The sequence below is a fragment of the Bactrocera neohumeralis genome, chromosome 6 (assembly GCF_024586455.1).
Source record: "Bactrocera neohumeralis isolate Rockhampton chromosome 6, APGP_CSIRO_Bneo_wtdbg2-racon-allhic-juicebox.fasta_v2, whole genome shotgun sequence".
NCBI lineage: Eukaryota > Metazoa > Arthropoda > Insecta > Diptera > Tephritidae > Bactrocera > Bactrocera neohumeralis.
The window spans coordinates 14767860-14784308 of NC_065923.1; the positions used below are offsets into that span (position 1 = coordinate 14767860).

The 16449-nt window shown below is 33.7% G+C and overlaps 1 protein-coding gene across 2 annotated transcripts; it reads left to right on the forward strand.

Annotated features, from left to right (window-relative positions):
- Positions 1-15451, forward strand: LOC126762186 (RYamide receptor-like). 2 transcript variants are annotated; one of them, XM_050478744.1, is made up of 8 exons: positions 1-174; positions 7398-7628; positions 7726-7928; positions 9399-9547; positions 10085-10206; positions 10906-11132; positions 11916-12107; positions 14714-15451. In XM_050478744.1, the coding sequence occupies exons 2-8, from the start codon at positions 7568-7570 to the stop codon at positions 15218-15220; spliced, it is 1461 nt and encodes a 486-aa protein (XP_050334701.1). In that variant the 5' UTR covers positions 1-174; positions 7398-7567; the 3' UTR covers positions 15221-15451. The 2 variants fall into 2 exon arrangements, with proteins under 2 accessions (XP_050334701.1, XP_050334702.1); XM_050478745.1 differs by lacking the exon at positions 1-174 and having other exon boundaries at positions 7292-7628.
- Positions 15452-16449: the final 998 nt, after the last annotated feature.

The following is a 16449-nucleotide window of genomic DNA, read 5'->3' on the forward strand; positions in this document are numbered from 1 at the left end:
TTCACGTTGAGTGGGCTTCAAGAGAAGCTGTTGTCGCAAATTTTTACACCTCGAAAAAACAAACTATAAGCCAAACGACAGCCGAGGAAAAACTGTAGTGCAAGCGTGTTGTAGAGAGGCGGTAACCAAGCGCATTTCAACGTATGACATGGCGTATGAGTGACGTTACAGCATGTAAATAACTAATGAATCTGCTGCAAGGGGCATATTAAAGAGGAAACCATTTATTGTGAAGCTTTTGTGTTGACGTTTTCAACCGAGAATTTTAATTAATAATAACAGTTGCACTGGTTTAATTTCCATAGCATAAAGTTTGTTTTTGCTCCATGTGCATAATTATCGGTTGATTTCAAGGAAATGTGTGCATGTGTGCGATAATTGGCTAGTTTGTGAACTATTTCATGTTATTTGTGAGTTAAAATAATGGCTAAATGCATATGCTTAAAATTTTGGTCTCAAATTTTGGTGATTTGAATGTAATCATAATAATAATTATAATAAAATAATAACTTTGTTACGAGTACGTGGTAATAGTAATCAAAATAATAAAATTTGCGATAATTATTATAACTGCAGTGCTAACTGATTATATAATAAAAATAATAACTACAATAATACGAAATAGTAGAGCGTTGGCATATAACAGTTAAAACAAAAATAAATGTTTAATAAAAATTTTCGGATTTATGTGAAATCTGATATTTATTTGCGACTACGTAAACACACAGCTGTTATTAGTACTACAAAAACAAAAACTCTAAAGCCAAAGAGTTTCTAAAAACTTTCCTTGAAACCCCCCGTTATACGACGAACTCTCGCTATTTTCGACCAAATATGTTATTCGAGCGAATATGACACCAACGCTTACTTCCGCATAGCACCTGCTCATATTTATTTTATGCGTGGTGCCATGCATTAATGATTAATACCAATTCTCCCATCAAAACTTAATTTAGATGAAACTCTATTTAAGCAGAAAATGTTTAATAGCACCGACATTAATGTGCTTTCTAACCCGAGAAGCTTCTGCCAGGAAGTGGCATTAGTATTTTGTCGTGAAAACACTTTATAGCCAAGGATTCCCAGAAACACATGTACTACTTCTATTCCTGCTACAACTTGGTGGCTTCGAGAACAAAACAAAGCTCTGTAGGCGTTTGTATACTTCATTTTATTACTGCTTACAATGAAAAATGGCATTTGAGGGTAGAACTTGCAGTTATAGTGAAAAAATGCAAACTAAAACGTTTGACAGAAGTTAAGCACAAAGTTCGTGCAATATTTTCTGAGTATTACAAATTATAATAGAATGACGAGTAGTAGGCGAAATGCCTTTTGCCAGGACATACGTGTAATTGCGGTAGACATTAGTACAGCCGTTTTAATTATGAGCTTGACTCTCTGTAAAACAGTATACCAAATCAGATCAAATATGACCCGGACTGTCCGTCTGTCTGTATATATACGAACTAGTCCCTCAGGTTTTAAGATATCGTTTTGAAATTTTGCAAACGTCATTTCCTCTTCAAGAAGCTGCTTATTTGTCGGAACTGCCGATATCAGACCACTATAACATATAGCTGCCATACAAACCGAACGATCGGAATCAAGTTCTTGTATGGAAAACTTTCACATTTGTCAATGTATCTTCACAAAAGTTTGCACAGGTTATATTCTAAGATCGTAATGTAATATGCGAAAAAATTGTTCAGATTGTCTAACTATATCATATAGCTGCAATACAAACTGAACGATCGGAATCTAGTACTGGTATGGAAAACTTTCGTATTTGACGTGGTATCTTCATGAAGTTTGACACGGATTACTGCTTAAGGTAATAATATAATCTCCGAAAAAATTGTTCAGATCGGCTTACTATAGCATATAGCTTCCATACAAACTGAACATATAGTTACTAAAAGAAATGCACCTGTGAAGGGTATATTAGCTTCGGTGCAGCGTTAACGGTTTTTCTTGTATTGATATGGCATTTGGCACAGACGGTCATACCAACCTTTAGAAAAACTATTTCGACTGTTCGGTTTTTCTGCCAAATTTAAGTTGAAAAGTGTCTGCGATCTTTCATCAGTGTAAAACTTTCATCAGTGTAAATCGAAATTTCGAAATTTCCAGAACGGAAGCGAGCGAACCATTGTTGTGCTACACGAATTTTTTTTATTTTTATTTTTTTTGGAATCACGATTGGAAACCTAAATATCGATTGCTGTTTTTTTCGGGCTTAAAAAAATGCCAAATAAACTCCATGATTCGTCATCAACTGCCAGACGATATTGGGTAGTCGAAAAAGTCTCTTTTTCTAAACAAACTTCAACTTATTTTATATTTATAAAAATAAATAAATAAACAAATATGTACCATTTTGGTCGACCACTTTTTGCTATTTTTCCGTTGGAGACATTATTCCCATAGTGTAAAACTTTCATCAGTGTAAAAATCCAAATTTCCAAAACGAACAAACCTTGTTGTGCTACGAACTGATACGATTGCATCGTTTCATTATCGATTGGTATAAACGCTTGGTGGCATTTTACCCAGCTTCTTATACAAAAATTTTCTTCATTATTTTAAATATTTGAACAGCTGTGATCCAACGCCCCCGAACAAAGTTTTTTATAGCATCACCTTTTCAACACTATATCTGAAGGTATGTTACATGACGGTCTTGCATTATCAGTTCACGTACGGCATCGATGTTTTCTGGCACAACGGCTGTTTTTGGACGACCTTAACGTCCTTAAATACTTCTTAATCTATATAGAACAAACTTCATGCAAACATAAAAATGGTTGCACCAATCTAAAAATAGCGGCCAATCCGTGTCGAATTCGATCCAGTGGCATATCTACCAAAGCGAAAAGTTGAGTGAAAGCAACAGTTACCACGAGATCTTTCATTCAACTGTATTTTCTCTTTTCATAACAATTTTATTCCCGTGCTTCTGTGCATTATTTTCAATGAAAGTTTAAATCGTCTAGAAAAGGAGAGTTTACCATGTTTACATGTACTTTTCGATAAAAATTTTGGCGTATAAAATACTCAAACTTTTCGCTTTTATGCATTCAAGTTTTGTCTGCATTCAAGTTCTTTCCCGCTTTTCTGTCGTTTTACGCACGATTTCGCGTATTTGCTGTGCACAGCGCTGAAATTGTATTTTTTAGCGGAAATTTAAATATTAAAAAAAATTTAGATGAAAAGTTTAAATGAAATTTGTTATATACAAAGTTTACGCCAAAAAGTTTTCAGTTAATGAATCTCTAACAAATAACTACACAGACAATAATTTCTTTTCTGCTTCCTATGTGAGTAAAAGCTAAATGCATGGCAATTTAATTTAAATAATTTGTATTAAATGCGGAAATATTTTTTTATTAAATGTAGAACGCAGATCTAAATTGAAAACATTTTTGCCATGCGCACATTTTTCGTATCAATTGAATTTAGCGCTAATTGCTTTCACAAACAGTCTGATAAAATTTCGCATACACATTAATATATGTACATATGTATGTATGTATTGTATTTGTAAAAGTCGCGTCAATTAGCGTGTTATCAGCCTCCGATAGCCGTAAATATAAACAGCAAAAATAACAACGAGAGCACAGAATTATAATTATTATTGTATTTATAATTGTATATGCATAATTTTATGCGAAAATATTGTCGTGCTTGTATTAATGCATCGTTGAGTAGGAAAAATATGCGCCCAGCGTCGTTTACTTGCTACTAGCATCTCTGTGTCATTCCCTTGCATTATAAAGCAAGCTGTAGCATACACTAAAATAATATTAAATAATTCATAATTTGTCATGTTTCATTTAAAGAACTTTCGGAATACATTTGAAAAAAATGTTTGATATTTAATTTCAGCGAAAGTTCAACTCATATTTTGTTGATAGATTTCCATTAAGAGTACTGCACTCTGCTGAATTTTATTCACAATTCAAGGAAGAACATGTTTGAAATTTTGTAAATGTTGCTGGTGACACTAAAGGCGTGGATTTTTCAAATTAGCAGAAACCTATACCAGCTGATCAAATTTACGTCGGACTGTGACCATTTAAACTGCGCGCACCAACCGAATCGAAAAAAAATATTAGGTTGTCAAATATCTCCCTTATGCCTTTTTGTCTTTTGAATTTCACGGCTATGTATAAAGCTACAGAGCTCGTATATGGCAATACTATACATCTTCGAAAGGTCTTGACACAACCTACAAAATGACGCTATGCTGATATTATGATTAGTTGGGATATTGCGTTCAACAGTTATAGACGTGTAAACATGGAGTTCACTAACGCCGAAATTCGCGCTACTTTAAAGCTGTCCTTCGTTAAAGCCAAATCCGCTAGAGAAACGTGAGATTAATGGTATTTTGGGGGATTGTACTATATCACTTCGAACTGCGGAGAAAGGGTTTCGACGATTCAGAGCGGGTGAAAATGACACCATGGATAAGCCAGCCGGCGGAAGACTTTTGACGACGAATACCGATCAAATCATGGAAAACATCGAGTTAGGCCGACATGTGGCATCTCGCGACATCTTCCAGAAGATGGGAGTTAGTCACCAAACCATTTTAAACCATCTACAGAAAGTTTTCTGATACACAAAAAAAGCTTGATGTTTGGGTGCCGCATAATTTGGCACAAAAAAACCTTCTGGACCGAATCGACGCCTGCGATATGCTGCTGAAACGGAACGAACTCGACCCATTTTTGAAGCAGATGGTGACCGAAAGCGAAAAATGGATCACATACGACAATATCAAGCGAAAACGCTCATGGTTGAATCGTCCCAAACAGTGGCTAAGCGGGGAATGACGGCCAGGAAGGTTTTGCTGTGTGTTTGGTGGTACTGGAAGAAAATCATCTACTATGAACTGCTCCCATAAGACCAGACGCTTAATTCTACCATCTACTGCGAACAACTGGACCGCTTGAAGCAGGCGATCGACCAGAAGCGTCCAGAATTGTCCAACAGGGAAGGTGAGGCGTTCCACCAGGACAACGCCAGACTACACACTACGTTGATGACTCCTCAGAAGCTACGGGAGCTCGGATGGGATAGCGCCAAGTGATTACCACCTGTTCCTGTGCATGGCGTACGCCCTTGTTGGTGTAAAGTTGAACTCAAAAGAGGCTTGTGAAATGTGGCTGTCCGAGTTTTTCGCAAATAAGGAGGGGGGCTTCTACGAGGGGGGTATTATGAAGTTGCCGGCTAGATGGAAACAGATTATCGAACGAAACGGCGCATATTTGAACTAAATCCGATCACTGTGACACTTTTTATAAAGCATTGAATAAAGAGCAAAAAAGCGGAAGGGAGATATTTGACAACCTAATATTTACATGAACCATCCACCGAGTAGCTAATAAGTTTTGAAAAAATCTATCTCTAAGACTTTCATGTTCAAAAATACGACAACATTTGACTTTGCCTTAAAAAGGGAATGCTTCTTCGAAATTCCTAGAACTAAATTAACTTTGGCGCATCTTTTCACGAAATAACACGAAATTTCTAATGACAAAGCGTAATTTAATAGTTCCATTCCATTAAAGTACTTACTCACACAACTGTTAACAACGAAATATCGATTTTCTAGAAGCACACAAAAGTTAGAGTGTATGTGTGCTTGTAATAAAGCTCGCACATCAAATACAGCAGAACTTGACCTTTAAGAACCCTGTAACGTGAACTGTATTGAAAATCTGCACATACATACACACGCGTGCATATCTACAGTTATTCTCTCTACGGAGATAAATTTCTTTTAAAGTCAATTCATTTCCGTAGCGGCCCTTTTGATTGTATTTGTATTTGAACACCACTTGGCTTCCTCCAATGTGCACAAATCCGTTCCATCTTATTGACAGAACACGCTTGCGGTTAAATAGAAATGCTGCAGCGGTTTTATTTGTTTAATTTTTTCTACAAAAACAAATGTGTGAATTATATTTGCTTAAGATTCACTAACCTTCCAATTTGTTTACTTGTATTTATACCTGCGTGTATGTGTATGTATTGGTGTAATTCTAAAGGCTGCTGGCCAAGCTGGTTCGCCAAGTACAGTCTAATTAATAAATAAACCGAAAGTCAACAGACTTAAAAATTAAATAAATATTTGTGTGTGGTATTTGCTTATTTCGATTTGTTGTTAAAGAAATTTCCATGCAAGGTTTGAATGTTTGTTTGAAAGAAAAACGTTTTAAATAAGTGAGAAAGATATAAATGCGGTCACAACTGAATATTTGATATTTTAGCAATTTAATGTAATTAAAGAAGTGTGAGTTTTTCGATGAATATGCAAGAAATGATTATTGAAGCATATTATTATATTATGAAATTAGATCAAATTTTACTCCGACTAACAAAAAAATACTTTTTATGTATTTTAATACAAATATTTATTATCGCCTACAAATAGATCCCTGAAAATGCCAACGATTAATCTAATTTTTCTCACCTCACTTGTTATAAGCCTCAGGGTTCGGTTGAGTTGGCCTTCAGTGCCTTCAGCGAGTTTTGGCTTTTTGACTCATTTTTGGTTTTTTGCTTTTTCGACTAATTTTTGAATCGCCATTCGCTTGATTGTTGAATAGTTTCGACTTCCTATTCTTAAACCTGCATCTCGTCACTAGTAATAATTCGTTTGCTGAATGTAGAATTTTGTTCTCACCTTTCTTTCTTTTGACCTCTACTCGACGTTTTCACAACGATTAAAGATCCGTAAACCTTTGCAAACTTACTTCAAGAGGAATGTTATTGTTTGTTAGCAGTAGTAGCTCTGTTTTTTCCGTTTCGTGCGTAAGATTGTGAGAGTCAAACCATGTTTGCGTTTGCAACAAGACCTGATTCCGCTTTCTTCAGCATTCTTCCGTGGCTCGGAGTATAATTATTGCTGCGCTGTCGTCTGCATAGCAATCGAATAAGATTCATCTCGCATTTCAAGTGTTAGTATTTCGTCATAACAAATATTTCATAGGTCTGGGCCTGATTGACCCATGTGCTGCCGCTAACCCATCCAAACAGCTATTTGTCAAGATCCCTCTCTGATCTAGTACAGCAGATAGCTATTATTACTCATGTTGAGAAAATACAAAAAATTGCTTACAATTTCTCAGAACATAATCTTACAATAAAAACTTACATATAAATGCAATTTTATTGAGAATTTTCGCTTATTGTAAGCAATTCAAATTATGAGAATATTAGACAATGGCTGGTAAATATTAAATATTTATACAAGAATGTCACTTGGAATTTACCTGTACATTTTGCTGCATTCCATATTTACGAATTTAAAATATGGCATGAAACATACTTTCCAAATTATAACAAAGTTCGTTGAAAATACTTCATTGTCTCCAACTGTGCAGCAATTTATCAAATACTATCACTGCAAAAATATAAAATCACAAATGTACGTATGTATTTTATACATAATCAAGTGTGTGTATGCGACAACCGTTAATTCTGTTAAATAAACATAAGGACATAACACGTCTAGTATTGGTGCAGAGCTCAGCGGCATTAAGCTGCACTCAGCATGGATGAATTCCCAGTGGTTCAAGTGCCAGTCGACGAAGTGCTCGAGGAAGCAGAATTTGGTAAGGCCAATTGTTGCTAAAATGAAGTCAAAAAAAAGTATATGTAAAAGGTAAACCAACCAATTTTAAAATCTCTCATGTATGAATTCCCTCGCAGAGCGACTGTATTCGGCACCCACTGGCATCGTGGTGTTACTGTCCGTTTTCTATGGCACTATAAGTATTCTGGCAGTTATCGGCAACTCTCTGGTTATTTGGGTTGTGGTGACGACACGTCAAATGCGCACCGTTACAAACATGTATATAGCCAATTTGGCTTTTGCGGATGTGGTCATCGGTTTATTTTGCATACCATTTCAGGTAAAAGACTTTTGTTCGAATGTTAAAATGCGATTAATGCAATTAATGTTATTTTGACTGTTAATAATTGATCATAGTACCTCATGTAAACATATATGTATGTATTGAGACTGACGTAATCTGTCAAGATATATTCATAATTCATATACATTTATATTCATAAATTTAGTATTGTCTAAAGCAATGGTGAAATCTCCGAAGAAATTATTCAAATCGAGTCACTATAGCATATACATAGCTCCAATACAAGCTGATCGATCAAAATCAAGTTCTTTTAAGGAGAATTGGTGTTTTGATTTTAAATTATTTTAATTTAATTTGTTTTATTTAATTTAATTTTATTTTATTTCATTTCATTTTATTTTATTTTATTTTATTTTATTTTATTTTATTTTATTTTATTTTATTTTATTTTATTTTATTTTATTTTATTTTATTTTATTTTATTTTATTTTATTTTATTTTATTTTATTTTATTTTATTTTATTTATTTTATTTTATTTTATTTAATTTTATTTTATTTTATTTTATTTTATTTTATTTTATTTTATTTTATTTTATTTTATTTTATTTTATTTAATCTAATTTAATTTAACTTAATTGAATTTGGTTTAATTTAGTTTAAGTTAAAATAATTTAGTTTTATTTAATTTTTTCTTTATTTTACTTTATTTTATTTTATTTTACTTTTTTTATTTTATTTTATTTTATTTTATTTTATTTTATTTTATTTTATTTTATTTTATTTTATTTTATTTTATTTAATCTAATTTAATTTAACTTAATTGAATTTGGTTTAATTTAGTTTAAGTTAATATAATTTAGTTTTATTTTATTTTATTTTATTTTATTTTATTTTATTTTATTTTATTTTATTTTATTTTATTTTATTTTATTTTATTTTATTTTAATTTGTTTTATTTTATTTTATTTTATTTCTACTTTATTTTATTTTATTTTATTTTAATTTGTTTTAGTTTAGTTTAATTTATTTTCGCGTATTTTATTTTAATTTAACTTCGATTACCTTAATTTGACTTAACGTAACGTAACTTAAATTGACCTAACTTAGCCTGATTCCATTTAATATTAATATTAGTTTGAAATTTTAAGAAAAGAAATATACTTATTTCACCATTTTCTTGAGCGGTATATTATTAATTTAGTAAAATTTAAAATATTCGTTGCTTGCACAGAAATGGTTGGTCCAGTTAATTATGAACTAATAACTAGTTCGTAACTAGTTCATTTCAGAACAAAGCTTTTATGAGTAGCTCAAAACTTTTTTATTGGCGATTTTAAGTTAACTTAACGTGACGTAACTGAACTTGACTTAACTTAGCCCAATTATATATAATATTATTTCAATTTAATTTAACTTTACTTAACTAATTTATTTTAATTTAACTTAATTTAATTTAATTAACTTAAATTTGTCTTATTTAACTTGATGTTGTTATACTTTTTCAGTTTCAAGCCGCTTTATTACAACGCTGGAATCTGCCGTGGTTTATGTGTGGCTTTTGCCCTTTTATACAGGCGTTAACCGTTAACGTGTCCGTTTTCACACTCACTGCAATCGCAATCGACAGGCATCGAGCCATTATAAATCCGCTGAGGTGAGTTTTAAATAAGTTCAGCCGTCATATTTGGGTAAGTATAAGGTCGCTCAGCGGTAGCAAAAAACGCATGTTATGTTAAGGTTAATTATGAGAAATATGGAAATTATGTTCGCAACCAAAGTCCTAAATTAACTATCTAAATTTGATGTTTGGCATTTAAGGTGAAGTATACTGGCTTAAATACTTAAATTTATCAAAATTACGATTACCATTAATTTCTGCCGTCTTCATATCCCTCATTGTTTAAACGTCACTATTCCACAAAAATTCAGATAACGTGACTAAGCTTGAAAACATAATTAAATTCCTTGGCCGCAAAAAGTTAGCAAAATTGTGCAAATAAATTTGCGTTTCTTGCAATAATTCAAAGCTCACAGAAAGCAATTAAATACCAAATATCTTCTACTGAAAACGATGTATCCATAAATTGTTCGTGGAAATATCGCGTTTATTTATAGCTTATATTAATAATATCACAGCATGCTTTTGTTATATTGAATAATAAATATTTATTTGTATTTTATTATTCCTTAGGGCTCGACCTACAAAATGGGTGTCCAAATTAATACTCATCGGCATTTGGCTGGCGGCATTTCTATTCGCCACACCCTGTGCAATAGCATTTCGCGTTGAAGTGGAGCATGAGCGCTACAGAGGTAAGCACGTGTTTATAATGCATTTTATTTACCTACTTATACAGGGTTGGCTATGTAGTGATATATTTTTAAGGAATTATAAAAATACTCAATTTTAAATACAACAATACAAAGATGTATGTACATGTTAACAGCAGAAATAATATGAAGCGCAGCCATTAAGCTTAGTTTAGGCAACGATCTCATTGAAGTAACAGCCTCAGTTGGTTTAGTGATAGCATATCATACTAGCACATTTTGTTAAAAACTAGGTAATAGCTTTGACACTCTGTCATCACGCAAATGGCTTGCTCGCCATTCCGCTTGAGGGTATCTATCGTTAATGGCTGCTTTGCTCAAAATTTCCCGCCAACACTGCTCGCTGCTATTTCATAACACTGCAGCGTCTGATTATCAAACTTAACAGCCAAACTTTCATATTAGCAAGTTTTATTAAGCGTGATGCTAGTGGAATCGCGGATTGCATAAATCCCTGCCGGCAGTTCTCGCTCACGAAAGATTTATATCTTGCCAACACAGTACTCAATGCAGCACTTTCGACAATTAAAGCAGCATTTTTTCGGCTTTCTAGTGGCAAAGCGCTTGCGGTGTCACACTAATGAATTACAAGAAAAAACCACGTAAAAGAACCACCCTGTATAACAACATTTTTATTATTACTCACCACTTTCTCCTCGTTGTATGTTTTTTTTTTTGCAGAAAACGGCATTATTTTCAATGTTACCCGACCATTTTGCATGAATAAAAACCTTACCGAGAAGCAATTACAAACATATCGTTACACGTTGGTGTTCATGCAGTACTTTGTGCCGTTTTGCGTCATCAGTTTTGTCTACATACAAATGGCGGTGAAGTTGTGGGGCACACGAGCGCCAGGCAATGCTCAAGATACGCGCGACATAACACTTCTGCGAAATAAAAAGAAAGTAAGTCAGCGGAAAAATCCACACATTAGTGTGGATTTCATTTCCTTAAGTGCGTATGTATGCAAGGTATGTGTGCGTGTGTGGGTTTGCGTGCGTAGAGCTCAAAAGCTGAAGGATTTCCGCTAGCTTAAGACCTGTAACGGGTGTTTATATTGTTATTTGTTTTCGATATTACGATTGTTATATACTTATGCCCTGAATAGGGTGTAATCAATTTGTAACACCCAGAAGGAAACATTGGAGACTCTTTGAAATATTGATATAAATTATCAGGTGTTCATTTACTTTTGTTCGACAATCTGTTTGTCTGCTTCTTCGTCTATATAAGCGAACTAGTCGCTCAGGTTTTGGGATATCGATCTGAAACTTCACGCTCGTTATTTTCTTCGCAAGAAACCGCTCATTTGTCGGAACCGCCGATACCAGACTACGATAGCATATAGCTACCTTACTAACTGACCAATCAAAATCAAGCCCTTGCATCAAAAACTGTTTTATATGTTATACTCACGAAATTAGATTATTGTCAAAGGCAATGGTACAATAGCACATAGCTGCAATACAAACTGACCAATCAAAGTCAAGTTAAAGATCTCTTTATGCCTTTCTAAGCTTTTAGAAATGCAACTGTGTAGGGTATCAAAGCTCCTATTAACTTGTCTTCTTGTTGAATTTTTTTGTTTCGTTTTTCTTTTCACTTTATCATTTATTTTCACGCTTACTCTAGTTAAAATCTAATTTCTGTATTTCTTTATTTCTTTTGTTTTGCTCGTCTGCTGACAGGTCATAAAAATGCTTATAATTGTTGTAGTCGTCTTCGGTCTGTGCTGGCTGCCGCTGCAATTGTATAATATTTTGTATGTGACGTTCCCCGAAATAAATGAATATCATTTCATCAACATAATATGGTTTTGCTGCGATTGGCTGGCGATGAGCAACAGCTGTTATAATCCGTTCATTTACGGTATTTATAATGTGAGTATGGTAAATTAAGATTAATTATTCAATTGCGTGTGTTTATGTGTATGTTATAAACATGTGTGTCCCTGAGTTTGAGATTCTTGTTATTTCACATGAAATGAAATAAGAAAAAACACTTATTTCGTGTTGGAGATTTTTTTAGGAATAACATGCAATGATTAACTTGATTAAATCAAATATCCCTTTAAAGAGCCTAACCAAAATTAATCGTAATATTCGGTAGAAATCTAAATTAAATTCACGGTTTAGTCACATATATGATAAGCAGAGAGATGCAAATTAGTTATGACTGAAAAACAAGCAATCTGCTTTCAAAAATTATTAATGATTTTGTTGAAATGATGCCAGTTTTAATATTTGGTAAACACAAAATGCTTTGATTGAGGATCCTGTTGAGAAATTAGTAATATTGGGTAGTCCAAAAAGGATTTTCGTATTTTGTCAATAGATGTCGTCGCAGTCGTAGATCATATCTCCAGTGCTACCAATCACATTGTGTCATACCAATATTGTTGGAAAGGTGAGATTTTAAGCTTCATTTAACCAAAAAAAAAATTAATTCGGGTAAGTTAAAAAAAAGCTACAGCTGTTCAAAAATGAGGGAAAATAATGAAGAACAACTTTTGAAATTTTTGTTATAATAAAAATGAATATCCACATAGCCATCTTTGATGAAATTGATGATGCTGCACCAGTTCGTGTAGCACAACTTGGCTCGCGTCCGTTCTGGAAATTTTGATGCATCCTCCATACCAATGAAAAAGTCGATGAAATCCGGAAAGACTATCATTTGTTTCTGTCAATGCAGAACTCCCTTAATAGAGTATAGTTGGCTTCAAGAGAAGCCTGTGAAAGTGATTTGTCGCAGTTTTCCGACCAAGAAACCAGAAGTTTTACACTGATGGAATAATGTCTCTAGCGGAAAAATGGCAAAAAGTGTTCGACCGAAATGGTACATATTTGGGTCATTATAGTTCATTATAAATATAAACAAATACGAAAAGACTTTTTTTGACTACCGAATATTACAAAAAAAAGAACTATAAAAATGTGTAAGATTCAATTCTTGCGCGATTTCTCAAAGTATCGATCGAGCACATTAAGAGATACCTCATCATAATTAATTTTTATACTTGAATAGCTCTATATAGCATATTTCACCTTCAACCGGACTGATTCGATATCTTTTTCATCCGTTGCTTCACAATCTTAGTTGATAAGTAATGAAAAGTTCTAGCTCGGTTATAAAACGAATGAATAACGCTCATTATTAGTATTGTTAGTCCAAAACATTAAAAAAACTATGAAGTTTTTATGTCAAAGTGAATTCTGAAGAAAAATAATAGGTATATGCAAATTTGTAAGAAGACCCTATGTTAGCAATAATACCGGCACTTTAACTATACCTTATGCTAGGTCAACAGATCGATTGAATAGTTTATCCCACTTGGACAACAGAGAACATCCATTGAAATACCTAAATCGTTCTAAGTATTAATTGAAAATCCATTCAGAAATAGACAAATCGCTTTGAGCCTACCACAAATTTGTTAAGGCGGCTGTTTCGCCAGGTTTGCCAAAGATATGTATGTCCAGATGTTATATTTCGACCACAGTTTTGCAAAATACGGAAATGGAGGAAAAAGCGCGTAGCTGTTTCCATCTTCCCTTTCTGGATAAAATTTGACAGTTAGCGTCCAACATAATTTTCAAGCTTTCCGCATGCACACCTCTAAAGAAATGTTCTACGATTATAGCAAGATGAAACTTATTGAAAACAGTGGTTCTCCAAAAGAACCAGCGTGCGCTAAGCTCTCGCAAAATGCAGAGGTAGAGTGCTAGAACGCTAAAGGATAATTGGACCCAACGCGTTCCCAATTCGATATAATCGCGACAAGGGTGCCCTTTCTTGCAAGCTCGTCGGCATTGCAGTTAAATTATGCTTTGCTTTCAAACAAGATCCTTCGCCAGTACTATTCCGATGTACAAAATTTTGTTTACTCTTCACACAAGCTCTCAAATGATTCGCTCATTCACCAACAGCAGCATGCACGTTTTCTATAGGTATTGACGGCACTACTCAAATGAAAAATTTTTTGAGATTCCAAATTTCTGTGTGATATTCAACAGGTATGCTCTCCAAAGCTGAACACTAACTGTAGTCCAATATATTAAAATCTGGCCAGAAATATTTCTTTTATGTCCCTGCTTGGTGGTTTTGCCTCATGGGCGGGAGCGGAATCTTGTTAGCAGAATGTATGCTCTTGATAGAAGAGAGTATTGCTTGACTGCACAGAAATATAACAGGACTGTTAACAGGTTGCGAAAAGTAACTGAACGCTACAATTAAGTTTGAGTGATGCTCAAGTCGCTGTTAAAGACAAATCTAATGCTCATCCGAATTATAAAAAACTAGCAATACATCGAAAATACATATTTTTGCTATATTATGTTAATATTGACTTGTCTTTTGTATTTCAATAAAATAACCCTTTGTGTATAACAAAAAAAAATACCTAACCTCCGATTATCGATAAATCAAATTGTAATATTTTTCATCCTTTAATAACACACACTCTTGCATGCTTTACATTTAACAGGAAAAATTCAAGCGTGAATTCAATAAGCGCTTTGCCACATGCTTCTGCAAGACACACAAGCTGCTCGATGTGCCGGAGCGCACAATGTCCATGCACACACGCGTCAGTTCCATACGCTCCGGCAGTGTGCCCAACTCATCCATGCGAATACGCAGCAATTTGCACGGAAGCGTGAATGGCAATGGTGGCAGCATATCGGCAGCAAAACCCCATACAACAACAGCAAATAGCAACGCCTTTTCACACGAATTCGGTCGCAATGATAATACCATGTCATTTGAACTAACTAACCTCGCTTCAAGAAACCCAAGTGGTATTGAAAGTAATAACAACAATAACAGCAACAGCAACTATAATATAAATACTTCCAGCAGCAATGTCAATAGCATGCAATTGCAAGAAACTGAAGTTATCGCCGGCGAGCACACATGTGTGGGCGAATCGAACGCATTGATGGAGCTTGAAGCGTTGTCATATAATGCGTACAATGCGGGCAGCAGCACATAGTGCACAAGTGGCCGTTGAGCACTCTAGCGCTAAGCTAGTGCTGTCAAGCATTATTTATTTGTAAGTGTGCGTGCGTTGTGTGAGCGCAAATGTTCCCAGCCAAGTGTTTGGGTGCTTACATTAAGATTTTAAGCCATTGAGTGGGAATTATGAGCTTGGTCATGCATTTAGTATTATACGTATTATTGCGTTTATTGATAGCAACTTGTAAAATAATAATTATATAACTGTGATCGGAATAAATTTTTTTATAGAAACTTAAAAAAAGTTTGTAATAGAAAGGGAACGGCAAATGTATAATGTGAGAAAATTTTTTTTGGAAAATGGAAAAACAACAAATTTTTTATGTGAGAAAATAGTTTTTTGGAAAAACTGAAAATTGTGCCACCGCTGCGTATGAGTAACTTACAGCTTGGAACCAACGCCAAATTACTTCTCCACGCATATTTCTAATTTATAATGAATGACAAACCAATGAGGGAATAAATAATTCGAAAAAATATATTTTTAAATTAAATATTGACCAATTATATGGAGAAAAAAGCAATATTCATAACATTTTTTTATACCCAGCGTGACAGCCTAAAAAAGGGGGTTTTTTGGCAATTAAAGGAAAAAAACTCTTAAAAAGTAATATTTTTAAAATTTAAGATTAAAAATGTGTATATACAAATGTTTTTTTTAAACACTATTTACATTTCAATATATTTCGAGTTACACGCGATCTCCAGCGTCACTAACGAAAAAGGACTTCCAGTCTGCTCCGTTGATGGAATCTATACAAAAGTAGTCTCTAAAGAAATTAAAAATTTACAAATATCGGCGTTTTTAATAATTTAAATTTCAGCTAAATTTTTGCCCTTTTTAATACGCTAAACTTCGATTTTTTATTAATTCAGAAACATGAGAAGGTCATATAGAAAGACTGCAACTATATTCGAAAAATACGATTTCGATTAAACACATTCAAAAATAAACTAATTGATATGTGGATGAATAAAAAAAATTTATTTTTTTGGAATTTCACGCTCGGTTTGTTCTTAACGTCTTTATCGTTGTCAACTGATAGATTCCCTGACTCTGAATTAGAAAGTTTAGCCGGTAACTTTTGCTTGCCTTGTGTCGAGTTGACTTACTCGATTAAATTGACTCTACTAATTCCTTAATAAATTGTAGAGAAAAGTTATCAAAATCGTTAAAATTCAACAAAAGTTATTTTTGCGTCAACT